Source organism: Peromyscus californicus, unplaced genomic scaffold (assembly GCF_007827085.1).
Source record: "Peromyscus californicus insignis strain IS unplaced genomic scaffold, ASM782708v3 Scaffold_8__1_contigs__length_139910024, whole genome shotgun sequence".
NCBI lineage: Eukaryota > Metazoa > Chordata > Mammalia > Rodentia > Cricetidae > Peromyscus > Peromyscus californicus.
The window spans coordinates 133,232,393-133,252,994 of record NW_026294606.1 but is presented as its reverse complement, the minus strand read 5'-3'; the positions used below and the strand labels follow the sequence as shown (position 1 = coordinate 133,252,994).

At 46.3% G+C, this 20,602-nt stretch overlaps 1 protein-coding gene across 2 annotated transcripts in view; it reads left to right on the top strand.

Moving 5' to 3' along the window:
• The first annotated feature begins 4,079 nt into the window (after nt 1-4,079).
• Nucleotides 4,080-20,602, top strand: part of Znf827 (zinc finger protein 827) — a 179,695-nt gene continuing 163,172 nt past the window's right edge. The window contains exon 1 of one of the 2 annotated variants that reach the window (XM_052728181.1): nt 4,080-4,690. In XM_052728181.1, coding sequence (XP_052584141.1) covers nt 4,648-4,690 — 43 coding nt within the window. In that variant the 5' untranslated portion in view covers nt 4,080-4,647. Of the gene's footprint in view, nt 4,691-6,746; nt 6,923-20,602 lie in introns of those variants that run through there. The other variant, XM_052728180.1, reaches the window with a different exon arrangement.

Genomic DNA, 20,602 nt, shown 5'->3' with positions numbered 1-20,602 from the left:
ATTGTGACTATCTTTCTTTGATACTACTCTAAAGTTCAATGAATAGTAGTTCCTTAAAAGTTATGAGCAGTGTGGAATCTGAAGCCACATCAATGAGCTTTCCTAGTTTTTTTTTTTTTTAACTAAAATCCATTGATCCATTTTTCACTTTGAGTGAATCTTCTACAATTACCTGCCTTAGTAACAGTATGCATTGAATATTTGCAATATGTTGGTTAAATTGAGCTAGGCAGATCTTTCAAAATGTTGACACTACTTTAAAAAAGTCACATTTATTAATGTCACTATGGATCTCATAAAACAAATGAGATGTGAGGAAGTAGTTATGTTCATGGTAACAAACACAAGTCATGTACATTTTTACTTGTAGTTACAAATATTTCTAGACAAATACTGTGCTTGCTTGCCTTGAAGTTACAAGCTCACATCATTTTTTTCTTTTTGAGAAAAACCCAAGTTTTTCTGCCAATCATTCTTTCAAGTAAAGATAATGCCCCACAAAATAATGAAGACTCTTTCCAACAATCTCAGGAGCGATTGTCCTCCAGTCCGCTGGTGCACTTCGGCAGCAGCAGACAGCTTTCCCAACCACTACTGTGTCACGAGGAAAGTCTCGTCTCAAGGGTTCCGATTCAGGAAAATTCATGATTCTTACTGCTCCATCAAGGCCATCCTTCCATGAGCCTTCCTTGTGAAGGACAGAGTGACTGATCATAATTGTGGAGCCCCTGCCTTGATTTGTGCCAAGGTGCCAGCATTTTACCCATCACTGCCTTGGCCTCGTTACTACAAGTGCCAACCTGGAGAAAAGGGCAAATATCATCTTAATATTATTATAAAGATTTTTAAAACATTAGTTAATGAATACTACTGGGGTTTCTTGCACATGCCATGACACTCATGTGCAGCTCAGAGAACAGCTTACTGAAAGCTGGTTCCCTCCTTCACCAGGTAGGTGCCAGAGACAGGACTTAGGCCACAGGCTCGTCAGCAAGCACCCTTTCCTGCTGAGACATTTTCATTACAAACAATCCTCGTGACCCTGCAGACCCTCTGCAGACTATACACGATTCTAAGAGCTGTGATCCACTGTCTACCCACCCTTAGCAATTCCTGGGCCTAGGTAGAGTTATACCTGTGAGCCAGCACTTATGAAACGTCTTAGAACACACAATTAAAAAGAAAAAGAATCTACATAAATTTTATTTTTGATAGATGATGGGGATGAGGTAGAGAGGGTACTATGATTTTTAAGAAATATATGGTCTTGTGGTGGCGCACGCCTTTAATCCCAGCGCTCGGGAGGCAGAGGCAGGTGGATCTCTGTGAGTTCGAGTCCAGCCTGGGCTACAGAGTGAGTTCCAGGAAAGGCTCAAAGCTACACAAAACCTGTATCAAAACCTGTATCGAAAAATCAAAATAATAAAAAAGAAAAGAAAAAGAAAAAGAAATATATGGTCTTAATGGGTTGGGGGTGGGAGGGGAAGCAGGAGGGTTGGGAGGAGGGAAGAGGGGAGATCTGTGGTTGGTATGTAAAAATGAATAAAAAATTTCTTAATAATAATTTAAAAAGAAATATATGGTCTTAAAAGCCTAGTGAAACAAAACAATATTTAAGTCTAGTGCTATGGTGAATAAGAATCCAAATTGATGGTTCATGGGCATGTGCACCCAAACATATCATTAAATTTTGATTTTTAATTTTGTTATGGTAATCTACAATATTTATCTTCCTAATATTTTAGATGAGTCCAACATTGAAATTTGTTTGAATATATAGCTATTAAGGGTGGATACTAATGACCTTGAAGAGTGTTGTCTATGCCTCAGACACCAACCTGGGATTTAAACAGAACACTCTCTGTTTACTTCTATTTTCTATTGTTATGTATTACTTCAAATATTTTTTGGAAAAGGTAGATGTATGAATAAATTCCATTTGAAATGCTTTTGGCTGCTGATGAAACACCTATATAATTAAAAGTCGAAAGCATTTGCCTGCATGCCTTTAAAAGGTCGCAGGAAACGTACTCAGCTTGGATGGAGGAAGGCCCCAAAGTGTGTTTTCAATTACAGTGTAGTAAGTACCATGAGGAGTCATCGCAGTTGCAGGAAAAGGTGGTGCCGTGTCTATTTGCTGTCGTGATCCTAACATCCTAGGGAAAGGTTCTGAGGGAGCTGTGGTCGGGTGTCCTACCATTGTGTTTACCGCTTGGTAGGTGTGAAGAGCCCACTACATTCTGCCCAGAATGGACGGACTTCAGTTTATCATTCATATGTGGATTTCAAGTCCAAGTCACGGCCAGTCGGATTTGATCTGAGTTGAAAGGGAAATTTAATTGCCTCTTTTTGTTTGTTTGTTTTTCTTATTTTGAGACAGAGTCTCACTGTGTAGCCCTGGCTAGCCTAGAGCTTGCTCTGTAGACCAAGCTGGCTTCAAGCGCACAGAGACCTGCCAGTCACGGCCTCCCTAGTGCTGGGATCAAAGGCGTTGGTCAGCATGTCTGATTTTAACTATTATTAAAAAAAAATTTTTTTTTGAATTGGTTTAAGGTTGATGCTCCAGTTTAAACTCAGTTGTTTTATATTGTACTCATTTTAGCAGGCAGTTAAGCCTCGCTTTAGATAACATCACTTAGCATTAGGGTGCTTGATATGTTAGTAGGCATTAACAAGGAGGGGTTCATCCTGGGAGTTCATTATTAATGAAAGCCCTCTTTTGGGAGACACAGTCCCCTTTACAGTTTCCTAATGAAAACAGTACTAGCCGTTACCACTGTTAAAGGGTTGTACCTAACGTAACCACCGTGGCTCTCTTTAACACCACTAGAGACTCCTAAGTTCCATCAGCGATTCATGTCAACTTATGGCGTGCCATTTTAATGTTCTATCTCTTCACTATGACTCCACCCTCTTTGATGAAAACATCTATTTAAAAATTGGTAGGAAAATATTTAACATAATAAGATGATGAGTCAAGAGCTTTTTTTTAAGCTCAAAGGGAAGATGTAGTTTAAATAATGCACCTTTTTATTTTTTAGCTCTGACTCATGACATATAATGTATTCCACCAAGTTCAAAGTTTCCCCTTACAAAGAGTTTTATGAAATAACTCTTCTTCAGACTAATTTTTTACTTCAATTATAGTAGCAGATTTTGGAGTTTTAAATCATTAACAACCTCTCAGTGAACTTTTATCCAAATGGCTTACAGTCAGAGAAAGAACTGTTCTTTCCACTGAGTACCTTTTGTGTGGAGAACCATCCTTTTCTGTTTTCCCTTTATGTGTCTCTTTGAAGCAAGATGTGTGATTTGTAAAGTCATGAAAGTATATCGCTTAATGAAAACTGCTGTAGTGAGCTCAAACTGCACACTGGAATTGCTTCCGGGCAAACTTCAGCTACCTGTGTTCTGGGGTGGGGGGTAAATTTCAGAAGTTAAGATCGCTGTGTGCACTGTAGGAATATCACGTAGCAGTTAAGTCAACCCTCAGGAGAGACCTAATCTTATTTTCCCTCTTTCTTGGCCAAGGACCTGTAATTTTCATTTAGGGGAGTTTTCAAGTGTAAACTCAACCGGACCCTCCAAAATTGGACATTCATTCCACTCACCTACTGATCTTGCCATATGCTATCTTTAAAAAAAACAAAAAGATTTCCTTTGGACAGTTTTAAGAGAGTATGTGAGTCTGTAACCTCAAGGTGATGGGGTGAGAGAGTGAATCTTTCAGTGACAAAAGCCTGAAGAATTTTATACACAGAGTCAAATGTAGTTTAATACACAAAAGAAAGTGGTTAGTGCAACCTATTTCCTTAAAAAAAAATCTGTAAAATAATGTTTCAAGAGCGGGGGGGGGGACTTTTTCACCCCCCCCCTTGATTGGGCGACTAGCGGGATAAATTTGAAGAAGTCCATCCCACCCCCGCACGCGCGCCCCCCATTCGTTCCAGACAGAGCAGTTGTAAATGCGAGGCAGAGTCCGCCCTGAGAGCCTTAGGGCACCTTCCTCTTTGCTGTGTGTGTGTGTGTGTGTGTGTGTGTGTGTGTGTGTGTGTGTGTGTGTGTGTGTGTGTGTGTGTGTGCGCGCGCGCGTGTCTAGCTCTCTCTCTCTCTCCCTCAGTCTGTGCCTCTGTGTGTGTGTGAGTGTGTGTGTGACAGGGAGAGAGAGAGCGCGAGAGGAGAGCGAGAGAGCGAGCTGCGAGCTGTGCTGCCGCCGCCGCTGCCCTTTGATCCCGACATTAGTGTTAGGGGCTCGGAGACACAGCGCGCGGCCATAGACACCGCCGCACCGGCGCTCATTTATTTATACCTCCCATCACACGCGAGCACAGGACACACACACACCTATTAGATCCGTTTCCATTGAAGACTATTACGCTCGGGGACAAGCCAGGTGCACGACCAAAAAATTAAAAAAAAAAAAAAAAGGAAAAAAAAAGAAAGAAAGAAAGGAAAGAAAAGAAGAAAACCCCTCTTCTGGCTCCAGGAAACAAGCTTCATCCCATTGCACACACCGGAGAGAAGGGGTTTCCCCCTGCCCGCCCCCCAGCTACCTCCCCGCTCCTGCCAGTGTCTGCCTGTCTGCCCCCACGGGGGTTTATTTGATCTCACATTAACCGAGGAGGAGAATGTGAGAAAAGGGGGAAAATGCCCAGGAGGAAGCAGGAGCAGCCCAAGCGCCTTCCCTCACGTAAGTCATCCCTTCTCCACCTCCTCTCGTGCCATTTTCTCGCCCTCCCTCTCCTCTTTCCCCTCCGCAGCCTCGGCCGTTGTTTTCTGCATTAGTTTAGGGTTACAGAGGTGAAACTGACAAAGACACAGCCCGGGTTACTCCTCGTTTAGGTCTATGCCGAGGCAGCCATGTTGGTGATGATCAGCCCCGTGCCCTTTCTATTCTCTCTCTCTCTTTTTCTTTCTTTCTCTCGCCCCCCTCTTTTTTTTTCCTTGAGATCGGGCCTTTTCCCCTCTTTCCCTCCCCCTCCCCCTCCTCACTCCGGGTTGCGGGGGAGGGGGCGAGAGGAGGGAGGAGGGGAGTAGTGTGGATGCCGGGTTTTTGTCGCGGGTGGGGGGAGGTGGGAGAGGTTGCAATCTTGAAAAAAGAAATTCCGTGTGGATCCCGGTGCCCGAGGGTGCGGGGTCGGGGGCGCGCGCCGGGCCGGGGCCGTGACATGGCGATTGGGGGTGTCGGGGCGAGGGCGCGCGGCCGCCCGCCGGGCTGGGGACCGGAGAGGTCGGTCTCCGGCTAAAGGTTGCGCCGGGGTGGGTCGGCCGCGGAGCCGCGGGCGGCTGGAGCTGGAGGCGGAGGTGGAGGCGGCGGCGGCGGGGGAGCCGGGGGCGGCCGAGGAGGGTGTGGGGGCGCCGGGGGGCGCGGGCGGCCGATCGGGGGGCGAGGCCGGGCAGCCGAGCGGATGTGGGGTGCGGGAGCCGCGCCGAGGCTGAGGCGAGGCAGCCAGGGCGGCGCGCGGCGCGCGAGGTCCCTGCAGAGCCCAGGGGAGGGCGGAGCAGGGCTCCCGGCCGCAATAAAATGCGGGGTCAGGCGGAGCAGACGGAGCCGGGGCGACGCGGGCTCGCGGACCCCCCTCCCCGGGCAGCCCGAGCAGAGTCCGCGACTAAAGTGCATCCCAGCCCTCCTGGCCGTAGCCACACTCGCCAACTGGAGACTCGCGCCGGGCTGCGCGGCCGGCCGGGTCCCCGTCCCCTCCTCCACCCGCGCCTCGGGTCCCTCTGCGCCGCCCTCCCGCTTTTCTTTGCGAGACTCTTAACTTTTCCCCCACTCCCTCTCGGGCTCCCCCCTCGTCCCCCCCAAGCTCTCTCCGCTCGGAGTGTTCCGAGATGCTGCTGAAGCTAAAAGTGAAGGAGAAAGAAGCAACTAAAAATATCCCCCCGGGGCCGCCCGGCTCCTTGAATGCAGGGGAGAGGGGGCAGGGGAGAAGGCGTGGGGCGGGGTGGCGGGAGGAGGGGACGCGGGAGGCGCCGGAGGGAGGGGTCGGGGGAGACGGAGGGTCAGTTTCTCCTCTCCCCCCTCCCCCCCTGCGCTGCTCCCCTCTCCGGGGCGGCTTGGCGCTGCTCGGAGCCCGATCCTGCAAAACCCGGGCTGGGGGCGGGAGCGGAGCCGGAGCGCCCGCCCGCGCGGGTGTCAGGCCGACGTGGTCGGTCACCTGAAGTTCACGGAGGGTGGGGGAAGGGTTAAGGTTATGGTGTCTCGGGTTGTGTGTGAGCGTGTGTGTTTCCGCCGCAGACGGGCGAGCGCGATCCATCTCCCCCTCGCGAAATCTCCGCGGCGGTGCCCACGCGAGGGGGCCGCGGGGCTGCTGCGGCCCGGGCGGGCGCGGAGGCACCCGGGCCGTGGCCGGAGTGGCGAGCAAGGGCACGCGCGGGCAGTCCGCTCCGCAAACATTCCTCTTTTCTTCCCCCTTCCCTGTACGCCAAGGAGTCGACGCACTGGGCTCGGGTTGTGCTTTTTTTCCCCTTCCTTTAGGAAAAAAAAAAAAAAAAAATGCCCCCGTGCAGTCCTTTCTTCGCCTGCCCGCTAGAGGTTCTGAGGATAATATCACATATGTAATATATATGCACATAAAATCACTCGCAGGCGGCTGCGTGTGTAGGAAAATTTTGTGCGAGGAGGAGGAGGAGGAGGAGGAGGAGGAGAAGGCGGCGCAGTCAGGGCGGGCGAGGCGGGAGGCTCAGCGCCGCGATTCACAGAAAACTCGCAGCAGTTGGTGGAAGTGTGCGTGCACATGGCCGGCCCGGGCGCCCCTCTTCTCGGACGCGCGTGGGCAGGGAGGGGAGGCTGGTGTCCCGGGCGGGCACCACCGCGGGAGGCTTGCCCTGCTCGCACAAAATGGGCTTCAGTGTTCTCTGCGAACTTGCCCTTAGATGGCAACTTTGGGAGCTGATGAGCTTGTGTGCGAAAACCAGGGCGGTGAGGTTACTTGGTCATTTTCCTTTCTTCTCTTCTCCCCCTGCTTCAAAAAAAATGTTGGCGGGGTTAGAGGGAGGGTGGGAGAGGAGAAGGGATTTATCTGTTTCGGCTGAGGCTGCTGGAACGCTGCCCCTTCCGTGGTGTGCAGTGCAGTCGGCAGCTGCAGCCTGCCCTGACGGTGACCTTGACCCTGACCTCCTGCGACTACCCTCAGTCTGAGAGGAAATTCAGGCTCCATTTTAGCTCGGGTGTCTGGTGGGCCTCTCTTGCGGGTTGCTGCCTGTTGATGAAGTTGTTATTTGAGAGTGGGCTCCCTCTTCGTTCTCTGATTGAATACTGTTATCTACTCACTTAAAAAAAAATCGCCTCTCTCTTGCAGTCACATTAAACCACTTTTACCTAAGTAAGAAGCAATTTACTTTTGGAAGCACAGTAAACGTTCCTGCCCCCACCCCCCTTCTTTTTAAGGGAAGCCTTAATTTGTAAAGCGTTTCCGCCTCTTTTTGCATTGAATGGATTTTTTTTTTTTTTTTTTTGAGGATATGTGCTGCCTTTTCTAAGCAGGGTTTACACGTGTTTTATAAGCAATTTACATTTTGACTAAGAGCAATTTCTGGGCAAATGGTGTATTTTGCAAGTCAGTCATAGTAACCCAGGGCTTGCTAAGAACCCAGGGAGGATCCCAGGAATTTGAAAGTGATATGGCGTACTGCCTTGGTTAAAGTGAATGTTAATTTCCATCTAGTACAGAATATAGTTCTAGATCTACGTCCTAGTTTTCAATACTGAACTGTTATTTATATGTGAGAAAAGGGCCCCTTCCCTGGGAGAACTGTGCTGCATCAGGGGTACAGTACAGTGGAGTCCGGGGAGTCACAGTGCATGGTGGAAGTCATCTTGGAGTTTTAAGAGGTTGTATAGAGGCAGATTTAAAAGTTGGCCCTAAAAAAAGTGATGTGTCTGGTGGCTGAGGCAAGGAGGTGACTTAATGAATGAACTGGAGAAATTTAAATTGCTTCTAAAGCCCAAGAACCCTTTGAGCAAATGCAGAAGTTATTAAAGCCACTATTTGTATGTTGATTTTAAAACTGAAAGCATCTGTAAACCTTTAAGAAATGCAGCATGTGTGTGCAACACACACACTTGTGCATACACTCACACACCTGTGCTGTTAGAATTCATAGAACAGTTGAAGTGCTCTCCACTTCCCCAGCACCCCCTTTTCCTTCGTACCCCAGCAGTATGGCTGAGGAATTAGAGCACGCACCGTTGCCGCTTAGAGGTGTTTTCTGTGAGTGGAGTCTCTTTTTCACATTAAACAATACTATCCAGGAACAGTCTGGCCCTGAAAAGCCCACTGCCTTCCCACTGGACAGCGCAGACACCAGGGATGGACGTTCCACCCTAGAGTGGATTAGTCCTGGAAATCCAGGCGAGCACTTGGTATTATCTGATACCAAGTCTGGGGTGAGCCTTGGCTCCTGGCATGGAGTACTAGCAATTCCCCAGACTGGGCTCGGGCCTGCTAAGGTTTCCTGGTTCCCTCTGTTCAGCTAGACACCCCTGGGACTGTTCAGAACCGAATTAGCTTTGGAGATGGGCGAGCCTTTAACCTGACACCCCTAACCTTAGCCTTGGGTTTCTGATTTAAAATTCTACAGTCATTTTCTTCTGAGCCTCAGAAGTGTGGTGTGTGTGTGTGTGTGTGTGTGTGTGTGTGTGTGTGTGTGTGTTACATGGGCCTCCTCATACATACACAGAAAAAGTGGCGTATATCTACATGTCACGGAGAAGTGCTGTAGTAACTTGGAGGTACCAGCTCAGCCAAGATGTTAAGTCTATATTATATTTGAGGGGTGGATTTAAAGATTATTATTCAAAAATAAAGGCCTCTGTTTTTTGGCTTAATGCAGCAATTTTCATTTTGGGATTTCAGATGTGACTCAGCTGCTACCAATGGCTCCTTCACAAAACTTTTTTCATTAGTAAAGTCCAATGCCATTTCAGAAGAATGGCCTAGAGGTCCTTTGAGATGAACCAGGCACTCACCTTCATTAGAATCCCAAACAGTGTAACTTAGGCAGCTCTGTTAGTCTCAGAAAGGATGGGAGGGAAGCTGCGTGGCCTACTGGGATCTTTCAAGCTAAGAGGGAGGGATCAGGAAGGTCGCTCTAACGCGTTTATTGCATCTCTATGTCCCTTACTGGTGGTAACCAGCACTTTAAAATGTCCCGTTAGCATCCATTTACCCATCCACACATATGAGTTTAGATTCCGTCATATTTATCATGGGGATTTTTGCCTGGTACCTACTCCCCAGGGGGAGGACAAAGGAAAAGTTAATAAAAGAGTTGTTTCGTTATTCCAGTGTTTCATTGTTTACTCAGTTGTGGGTTAAGATCGGAACAGGTTACTGTGTTCTTCATTAACAAAACTGTAGCAAACGCTGCTCTCTAGTAAAACTGGGGAACAAAATGAGTGGAAAGCGACTGGATCCTTTATTTTTATGCTTTTATGAGTCAGTTTCTCTGTCTCTCTCTCTCTCTCTCTCTCTCTCTCTCTCTCTCTCTCTCTCTCTCTCTCTCTCTCTGGTCAAAGGAAAGGAACTTTACTCTGCCTTTATTTCTTACTAATTTTTGCAATACCAGGCACTATGATCTGACTTAACCCATGGGGAACTTTTTCGGCCTGCAGTAGCAAAGTATTTTACAGCTCTTGTCAGACAGATCTAATGATTCTGGGGAGTCTAATGATTCTGGGGACCATTGCTCTCTGTCCCCCAAAGGGGCACCCATGCATCCCTAAGACAGCAAGAAGACGATTGCGGGGCTTCCTGTTAAAATACAGAAGGTGGCTCAAAGATCACATTCCCTCTAATGCTTCAAAATAGTTTCTAATAAAAAAATTGATTTTTAATTTATCTGTGCTGCCATCTCGCTCTCGAGATGACACAGCTGGTGTGAGTTGACAAGCCTCTCGCACAAAGCGTTAATACATCACGCTGGAGAAGTCTAAATTGGACAGCTTTCTGCTCGCCTGAGTGCCGCTGCACATTTTGTAGTTGAGAATCTTTGAATGGGCTCTGTTAGGGAGTTCCCAGGGAGGTGCAGCTCTGCTTGGAGGGACGTGCAAAAATCAGACGGACATAGTTGTGTTCTCAGAGGAGAGTGCACCGGGATACCCAGGCAGGTTCCTGGGGTCAAAAGTTGGTTCAAAAGATTAGGAGTCTTATTAATTACTATCAACATGGATTTGTAGATAAAGCTAGATTAGAAATATGTGGTACTGGACTGGGTTGGCAAACCAGTTTATTTAATAATCCCAGTAATTTAGGTTCAGATTGTGTCTGGACACATGAAGTTTTACAAAAGGGAAAAAATTCGGTCATCCATGGTACGAACTCTGTTCCCTCACATGTAGATTGGATGAGCCAGTGTCCTAGGTGATTGGGATTACTATAACAAAATGACTTTGGTCAGATACTTTATTAAATAACATGATTTTTTTTTCATAGTTGTTGAGGTTGAAAAAGTTAAAAATCAAGGTGACCACAGATTCAGTGTTTGTGGTAAAGACTCCCATCTCTCCTCCAACAGTGGTGCCTTCTGGTGTACTCATGTGGTGGAAGAGGTGACTGAGTTGCCTGAGGCCTCTTTTCGTCATGGTTGTGCCCTTATGACGTAGTCACCCCACAAAGACCTTCCTCCTGACACTGTCATACTGGGGATGAAGTTTCAATACAGGAATTGTTTGGAGAGGGCCAGGGATACAAAGATTCAGCCTATATATAGCCCAAGGTCTGAAGGAAACAATGGAGATACCCACATTGCTGCACTGTGTGAGGCTTGCTTAGTGCCTATGACTGGTCACCAAGGCCATCAGCAGGGGCTGACTGGCGCCATATTACTTTGATGAGGTTAGTAGATCCTTTAGCCCTCCTTTGAAGGATCCCCTGTCCTCCATTCTCAATTGTTAAATCTCCGGTGGAGTACTAGGATCCGAGAGGCAACCACAAACAATGTGAGGGTGCTGATCTTCCTATTCTGAGTGATAGATTAGTAATTGTCTATAGTTTAATCAGACTGGTGGCACATCAAGGTAATGATAGTATGACCTACAAAATGAGAATTTTGGGTATGTTAAAGGATTTCTAACGTGAGAGTTTACAAGCTGTGGGCTTTTGTGGTAAAGGAATAGAACCTGGGTTTTTACTTATTGGAAAGAAATCCAGACAGGGTCTAGTTATGGTAAGAGAACGTGTGTGTGTGTGTGTGTGTGTGCGTGCATGTGCGTGCGTTCCTTTGACTTCATTACTTATTTTGGCCCTGGTAATGTACCCATCAAAGACCTATTTTTGGGGTTCGGTCTTGTGAATGCTGCTGTCCTCCCACCCACTCTTTCCATGCCTCCTTCTTTGGAAGGTGTACCTTAGTAATTCATACCATCTAGGGGTAGCCGGACGCCTTCTGTCATATTTTATAAGAAAATAATGCACAAAGCACAGACTTGGAAACAGCTGAGAATGCTTGGTGGGCTAAGTTCCTAGTCACTGCCTTCCTCCTGTTGGTGAGTTTGCTGTTTCTACCCTCTGTCTATAAATTACGCTTTTATGACTGGAGAACAGTGTAGGGTAGGAGTGAGGACCTGTCTGAGGGTTCTTGTCACCCACCTTGGGTAGAACTGATGCAGATTCGAGGGCGCTTTGTAGATTTCAGTCAGACTTTGTTTTGATACTAATCTTAGGCCACATGGGTGCATATTGCTGTTTATTTTCTAAAAGTCGGCCACACACACACACACACACACACACACACACACACACACACAGATGCACACTGTACCGTGGCTAACTTTATGAAGTGCACAGTGATACCCATCTGTAGTCTGAGGTCAGAATGAGGCTGTTAGTGATGCTGCTTTTTCAAATAGTGACCTAGGCTTATATTAAATGTAAGGTGACCCAGGGTTAGAGTAAATGCAAGTGCCTAAAAAAAGTAAAAAAAGAAAAAAAAAGAAACAAAGAAATAGTTTAAAAAGAAAAAGTGCCTATGTGCTTAAAAAGGATATTTTCTTCAACTGTTCAGTCCCTTCTAATTAAAAAAAGACAGCCTTTTCCACCAAAGTTCTGCCTCTGTGACTCTCACATGACCAGGTATTTATCCTTTGCCTCTATTTTAAAGAAAAATCAAGGCAATTAAAGATGTAGCTCAGTGGTGGAGTGCTTGCCTGGCATGCATGCAGACCTGGGTTCAATTCCCAGTGTTGGGGAGGGAAAAGCAGACCCAGTCCATTTCTCTACGAGGAAAGGAATAGACTCAGGCCTCTGAGCTTGTGAAACCAAACCCCAATAACTTCTGCCTTTTCCTGCTAATTCCTACACAGGTCAGAAAAGTGGCTCCACCCCATCAGAAGCGGGGTGTGAGGGAACAAAAGAAAGGTGGGAGAGAGGTGTGGATCTCTGAAGAAGCTGGCCTTCAAAGGGGGCTGAGGAAGGCCAGGCGAAAATGATCTTTTACGTGATTGATCAGCAGTACTCAACTTATCTGAACCTTTGAAACAAGCTGCTGTACTTGTGGAGGATGATAGATTTTTCTCAAGTTACGGAGACTGGTGGTGGGTTTCTCTTGTTTTGTAATGAGAGAGAAAATACCCTGTGACTTGGGCCTCTTTGCCTTGCTGTACACTGTGGGAGTAAAAACAAAAGGCTCATGTGCTTTTGAAGTTCACGGGGTAGCGGTCAAGTGCACAAGCTCTCTCATGCTGGGCTGTTCAGATCCCAGCTCTGCTACTGGCTAGCTGTGTGACCTTGGACAAGTGACTTAACTTCTCTGTCATCCAGTTTCTTCATCTTTAGTGATAACAGTTCCGTGTCTTCAGAGTCATCATTAGGATCATTTAAATACATGTAAATATTATATGCATATACAAAATCATGCCTAATGAGTGCCTGCTACATAGAGTAAAGCAAGCAGAATATGCAGTTAAGCATAGGAAATGTGTTTGTATGCTTAGATTGTGATTAGCCGAAATTCTGACCTCAGACTTTATGACTGTTTCTGTGTTTTTAATTTTTGTCCTGTTTTTTTCATAGCTCTCATTAGTGGAGTGAGTAATAACAATATAATATGGTAAAGTTCATTTACGAGGCTATTATGGTAGGTCTGGACTGACATTTATTCTGTAGGCCAACACTATTATAATAGGCTGTTGCTAAAGGAAGGAGTTCCTTTGTGCATGTGATTTGGCTGGAATCATATCTGAGTTGTGCAATAACTGTATGAATTATGACAGGGTTTTACTCAAAGGTAAGGACAAGGAATCCTCTGACAGTGACCGACAGTGAAACTGAAGGGAGACTAGGTGTTTTGTGAAGGTTTGTTAGTCATTCACTCAACAGGCAATCTGTGGGTCAAAATGACCGAGAGCAAATTGACACTGGGTTTTCTGTATGTTGAATGGGTCATAGTTCAGAGCACAAATCGGAGACAGTCTGCTGTCCAAGAGAGCATATCCCAGGGATCTTAAAGTCTTGAGGGGTGTGAGTATGTTGCATGATCGTTCTTGTTGTAGGTCACAGACAGGTGCCATGCTAGTGTGTTCTGCTCCACACAATAGGTTTAAAAACTTCAAACAGCATTTTGGAAATTAGAGATTTTATACACACACACACACACACACACACACACACACACACACACGCACGCACACACACACACAAAGAGAAAGCCCTATTTCCAGCTTCTTCTGAACACTTGGAAGAGCAGGCAGCACCGGCCCACCTCCCCACATGGCAGCAATCTGCTGTAGTCAGTGGCGGCTGTCTCCTTCCCTGGGCATGTGCTCGTCAGTCTGCTACAGTTCCTGCCACTCGGGCACCATGTCCCCATATGCGTATACACCTGCCCACCTCCCCCAAGCCTCTTCCCTTGCCATCCCTGAAGGCAATTGGATTAGGAACTGTTCTGCATTCTGAAGCATTTTCTGATCTTTTAATTTAGCACTGTGTCAAAGGTACTGTGAACCATATTGCAGGGTGGAGTCCAAGAAGCACCACAAGGTAGGGTTCAGAGCCTGGCTGTGCTACATTTTAGCTGTGACCGTATAGTGGTAGTGGCTCTGCCTGTTTTCCTCACTTGTAAGATGGTTGGAAACAGGTTCTAAGAGGGAACTGCATGAGCTCTTACAAATGAATTTTTATATGCATGTCCAACACGTAGTATGTATTCAATAAATGCTGTTGATACTAATACACCTGAGATGTGTACTCATTCCAGCCGAGGGGCTCTGGGATTTCTCACACTGTGCTTGGATAATCTTGCTGCACTTCAGTTTCTGATCACTGTTGGGCAGCTCAAATCTGTGGCTGCACATTAGACTTGGGTGTCTAGAAGACACAGACACCCCCTGACTTAATTCGCTTGGCTTGGAGGCAACCTTTTTAAAATAAATTCCCCAGACATCTGAATGAACAGCCAGAGCTGAGGATTCCTGAATTAGCCAGGACTGTCCCACTCTGGGATGATGTCATCTCAGCCACCAAGACATCAGACACTGAGTCCAGGCAAGTTAGTGACCATACTTTGTTAGATCTTAAAATCGGGGCTTGAGCAACTGGCTCCAGCTTGTCCAGGCTGGTAAACAAAGGCCTGGGAAAGAACCTGCGCTGGTCAGAAGAATGGACTCTGTGTCCTCCCTCATGCGTGGCCCCCAGACCACAGCCTTCTTTCTTACTCTCTCTTCCCACCAAGACGTCCCCTGGGCTCTGTGGCCTTGGAAAAGTTAATTTGCTTCTGTGTTGCTCAAGTAATCCCACCTTGTAAAATGGCTAACACTATGTTAACGTCTTGTTTATCTTGTGCTTTGGTTCTGGAAGCTGTATCTCTGGTATCTTCTGCATGTGGAGCAGGGGGAGAACAGCCTCTCCCAGTTACTGGCAGAAAGGGAGAAACTGAGTCAGAGAGAGAAAAGCAGCTCAAGGCTAACTGCATCCGCGCTGCCAAGGGCAGGGCCCTTTGACGGGTTCAGGGAAGCCGAGGGCCATGAGATCTCCCTGGGTCTCCTCGATGTTTGAAAGTGTCACAGCGGCTCAGAGGCCATGTCCTGTGTGGTCCTCAGGTGCTGACAGAATGCTTGGATTTGCGTAATTCATGAAAACTGTCACCAGTAGTGTTTCTTTCCTTGAAGATTCTAGATGTGGGCTTTTGACTTTAGCCAGACAGTTGTGTGCAGTGCTGTCAGGGGCCTGATCTTCATGCTCACTGCAGGTACAGCCTCTGGGATGGGCTACAGTTAGGCTTCTCTTCTGCCCTTGTTTGGCCCTCCCCTCTGTCCAGCAGGTCTCTTTAGAGCAGGAACTGCAGCTGTATGTGAGAGGAAGCGCTGTTCCGGAGACACTGTGCTCCAGAAAAGTCTCCCTCTGGAAGAAGTGAACTTCAGCTAAGAACTTACTGGGTTTTAATCTGACTTTAGGAAGAGAGAGATCAAATTGTAGTTACCTGCCTTCTGATGCCTGTGGGAGAAGTTTGACAGTTCCATAGTAGTGTTTGGGGTTGGTCAGATTGCTTCCTTATAGAAGCGGCGTGCCTCTGTGAGGTGTTTGTTTCTGCTTTGAGAGACTGACTGGCTCTGTAGTGCGGACTGACCTTGAACTCACTATGCTAGCCTGGCCTTGAACTTGGGATCTCCCTGCTTCGGCTTCCTTAGAGCATGCATGCGTCCCACCAGGCCAGTTTAAAGGTGGTTTCAAAAGGAATCCCATGGTCTCAATAAAGCTGGAACCAGAGGAATCTTTGATAAGATGAGAACCTGTTGAGTGAATAAATAAAACAAAGGAAAAGCAATCCAACTCTGAAACAGAAGGTCTCGTGTGTGTGTGTGTGTGTGTGTGTGTGTGTGTGTGTGTGTGTGTGCGCGTGAGCTGCTTCAGCCACCTCTGGAGTGATTGTCTGAGGATGGCCAGTCATTTGGAGTAGGGCAGGAAGAACTGTGGGCTTCTCTTTAATAACTGCATTGGCTTTGGGGATTGCTGCTGAAGGCAGAGCCCAGGGTCTCCTGCACCCCAGGCATGTGTTCTGCCCCTGAACCCCAGCCCTTTCAAGCCTTTGTTTTAAAGACTTATTTAATGCATATGAATGTTTTGCCCTCATATATGTCTGTGCACCATGTGAGTACACAGAGTGACCCACAGAGGTCAAAGGAAGGTCTCAGATCCACTGTCACTGGAATTACAAACAGTTGGTTATGAACCACCACGTGGGTGCTGGATATTGAACCTAGGTCTTCTGCAAAAGCAACAAGTGTTCTTAACTGCTGAACTATACCTCTAGCCCCTTATGTTAGCTTTTAATGAAAAAGTAGCACATGCTTAGTATAACTAATTAACACTAGATACAAATGTTTAAAATGCATTAAGTCCTCTTCTTCCAACTTCCATCCCCACTGTAATCAAGAAATAGTATTTAAAATTCAGCCTATGTTTGAAATATGGATGCATTTGCACATGGTTGCCTCTTGGGATTTAAGGGCTGCATTCAAAACAAGGGTGGCTACATTACTCCTGTAAGTGGGTGGGCTCATATCTCCAATAGTGAATCCAGAATGGATGCTCTGATGTAAAAAGGGAATTGGTAAACTCTTCACCTGAAGGGAGGCAAAATGGTTGTTGTAGGCTCTTGAAGTTACCGTCTGAGGAATTAGTTATTGGGGCAGTTGGGAGTGCTTTTTCTGAAGAGAGGTGTGGGGATGGATCAAAATCTAGTCAGGTATCTGCAGCCAAAGGCACGAGGCTCTGTTGACTACAGAGGGAGCGACATTCTTGGGGTTGACATCTGTGTTCAGTTGTCTGCTTAGATGGTAACTGATGCTGTTCTTGTACGTTCCTTCCTTCAGTTCACCAGCAGAGTGGAAGTGTTTACATCAGGGATTGGGGATTTATCGAGTTTAGCAAGGAGTGTGGGCTATACCTGCTCTTAAGGGCCAAGCCGACAGAGAAAGAGATGGGGGGATAATTACTCTAATTCAGCTTGAAAATTGTTTTCATAAGCAAAGAAGTCACTAAGCAGAAAACATCCCAGGACCATCAAACGGAAGTTACTAAGGAAGATAATTTTTATTTGATTAGATGAAAAGTATTATTGAAGCTGGGTGCACGCCTTTAATCCCAGCACTTGGGACACAGAGGCAGGTGGATCTCTGAGTTCGAGGCCAGCCTGGTCAATGGAGTGAGTTCCAGGACAACCAGAGCTACACAGAGTGACCTTGTCTCGAAAAACAAAAACAAAAACAGGGAGGGAGGGAAGGAGAGAGGGAGGGAGGGAAGGAGGGAGAGAGGTGTATTGAATACTAAAAAACAACCAACCAACAGAACCTCTGTTCCAATGGGTGTGATGACATGTGCCTGTAATCCAGGGCTTGAGAGGTTGAGGCAGGAGGATTATGAGTTCAAATTAGTAAGTCAATTAATCAATATGTAGACAAAACCAAAACCTGCCCCCACCCCCAAAGCAACTGCCCACCATTGAGATAAATCCTGTGTGTATGGAGAAGTTTACTTAGCCTGCCTGTCAGGAATGGATTTCTAAGGACTTCTATTATTAGTTTGGGGCACAGTGGTAAGAAATATTGAACTCTGAAACAGTCTTGTGTTACGAAAAAGAATTCTATAAAGGAAGCGCTGCTCTGCTGACTTTCCTATTATCAATGTAAAACTGGAACCTGTTCTCTCATCGGGGACCCCACTTTCAATAGCTGAACTGTTAGCTGTTTGGAGGTTGGAGGTATGTTGGCTGACACTGTGGAGCCAGGGTCTTGAGATCCAGTAGGAGCTGTGTCCCCACGTTCTGTCGACCCCATGTTCTGTGTCCCCATGCTGAGATGATGCAACCATCAGACACATACAAATAGACATGCTAACAAGGATGGGACAATATTCTGTGGCTTTGCTGTGCAGGTGTTTGTGGGGCCACAGTCTAAGAGGGATGGGTAAAAGATTCCTGCACGTCCCATCAGAAGCATCTGAAAGGACATGCTGGATTTGGATGTTGAGGAGAGAGAGCATTCCAAGCAGAAGACATGACAGCAGCCAAGGGAGGTTGAAAGGAACCCAGAATAATAAGAAGCCACTGAAAGAAGGATACTGCAGAACCTGTGGGTCCAGATGGGGTGATAGCAGGCAGGGTAAAGGCCAGTAGACAGGAGGTCATGCAGTCAGAAATCAGCCATGGAGCGTGGTCTTCCCTGTGATAAAATGGGGTGGAGGGCGTGGGCCCGTGAAGGAGGGCATCTTTTACAGCTGAGAGCTCTCTGTTGGAAAACAGTTAGGATGAATGGCTGTGGACACCACCACTGGTGGGGTCCAGGAAGAGAGCCCCGAGGGCTTCGTGGGGCTTCTCTTCTTACCCCCTTTTCACCGATACGGTAACTGTCCAGAAGGTTCCAGTTTGGGGGCTGTGAGGATGGCTTGGTGGATAAAGCGCTTGCATTCAAGTGTGAGGATCCAGAGTTCAGATCCCCAGCACCCACATACAAGCTGGGCTGGTGTGGTGGCCTACCTACAATGCCAGCACTTGGGAGGTGAAGATGGGACGATCTGGGCGAGCTGGTTAGCTAAACTAGCCAAATAAGTGAGCTCCGGCTTCAGGGAGAGACCCTGCCTCGGTGAAGGAAGTGAAGAGCAGTAGGAGACATTTGGCATTAAGTTCTGGCTTCCATGTGCACGGCTTCCATATACACATGTGCACGCACCTGAACATGTGTACTGCACATGTGGGGAAACAAAGGTCTAGCGCACTGCCCTGTCTACGTACACATCTGTAGTGAAACAGTGAAGAAAGGCGGTCAGGAAGCTGTGAGAGTCAGTACAGGGAGACCGTCCGGGTGTGTTCTTACCTGTTACACCCACAGCAGTCCATTTGACCTGCTTCAGGTATTGTTTCCTGTGTGCTCTTCCTGTCGTGGACATTTATAAATGTGATGGCATTGGAACCACTGGCCTTCTATACCTTAGTGTTCTTATTCTGTGACTTCCTTGCTAAGATGCATCCATGTTGGTGGATGTAGCTGGGCCACCTTCTTCTCAAGGCTCTAACACAACACTGTAGAAATGCTGCAAGGGGTGTTGGCTTTGTTTCTGCTTTTTGCTGTTATGAAGAGTGCTTCTGTAGACGTGTAGGTGCATATCGTGTGGCCTGAGTGCTAACATCTCCGAGACACTGGTTCTGAAGCTTTGGGTGTCAGGATCTATCTATATCTATCTATCTACCTATCTATCTATCTATCTGTCTGTCTGTCTATCTTTCTATCATCTATTTATCTTCTGTCTTTTTCTTTTATTGAAAATAGATTTTTTTCATATTCTCAGGATCTTTCTATGCTCCTTGGAAGTTAATGAAGGCCCCAAAGGCCTTTTGTGTATCGTCATGTATTAGAGATTAAAACAGAGAAATTACATATTTCTATTGCTAAAAATAATCTAACCCAGCATATGTTAATTATAAGCAGCATTTTTTTAATGAAAACATGGTGTTTTTCTAAAAGAGAGTGAGTAAAGTAAGTGATGTTTTGTATGTTTCTGCAAATCTCTAGTAGCTGGCTTCCTAGAGGACAACTAGATTCTCAGATCTTTTGGTGTATTTAATCTGTCACACCAGGTTAGTGAGGAAGATCTGCCATCGTACAGATGCCTTGTCACCTTTGCAGGGACTTGTGGGTATTCTTTCAACTACACCAAGATCTTGAAGGTTATTTGGAGTGTTGAGTCAAAACATTGCCATGAACTTTTCATGTCTACTACATTCAAATCTACTGAACTGTCTTATGTTTTGACTGGATTGTCATGCACATAATGTCAGTATTGGACATTTGGGGAATATTGACTCCCTGAGTTATATAGATCTATGAAATGTTGGTATATCTCATTGTAAATGTAAAAATTATTTATATCTGCAAGAATATTATCTGAAAAAGTCTTTAAGTATGGTATTGGGAATCTGTCAAGTTCATAGTGCAGTAAACAAGTTTTCCAAAACTTTAATGGTTGCTTGAAAGCATGAACCTTATCACAGACTAAAAACACTGTCAGCCTTTCCTTGAAGTATTAGCTTGACTTCATTCATTTCCAAGAAATAATCTGACAAAGGCCCATATCTGACTGACTGTAATTTGTCAGTTATCCTTTCAATTAAAGTAATACACCGTGAAAAAGGGGCTTGTTGGGCTCCTAAGCCAACAGTCATGCGTGTTCTTCTCCTCAGCATAGCCACGTACCGCAGCACTGCCAGAAAGACCCGTGATTGCACACAATGTTGTATCACCTGTAACATCCAAAAGATGTTTATTCCAAGATCAATTTTCAGGAAAATGAATAATTTTTACTCCTCTGCCAGGCGTTCTTAAGTGAAGCCAGCACAGGTTTTCGGGCTTTTTTGTTTGTTTGTTTTATTTTTTTGACAAGGTCTCACTAAGTTATGTGCTAAATGAACACACCTTTCTTCTGTAAACACAAATGTAGTATTGTTGGTCTGTGAGGATGTGCCATGCTATCCAGTGACTTCCAGGCTCCTCGTTAGAGGTGAATGCCACTGATTACCACCTGTCCAGCTTAGTTCTTTGTCGACTTGAAGAAAGCTAGAGTCATTTGAGAAGACGGAAACTTGTTTGAGAAAATGCCCCCTGTAGATTGAC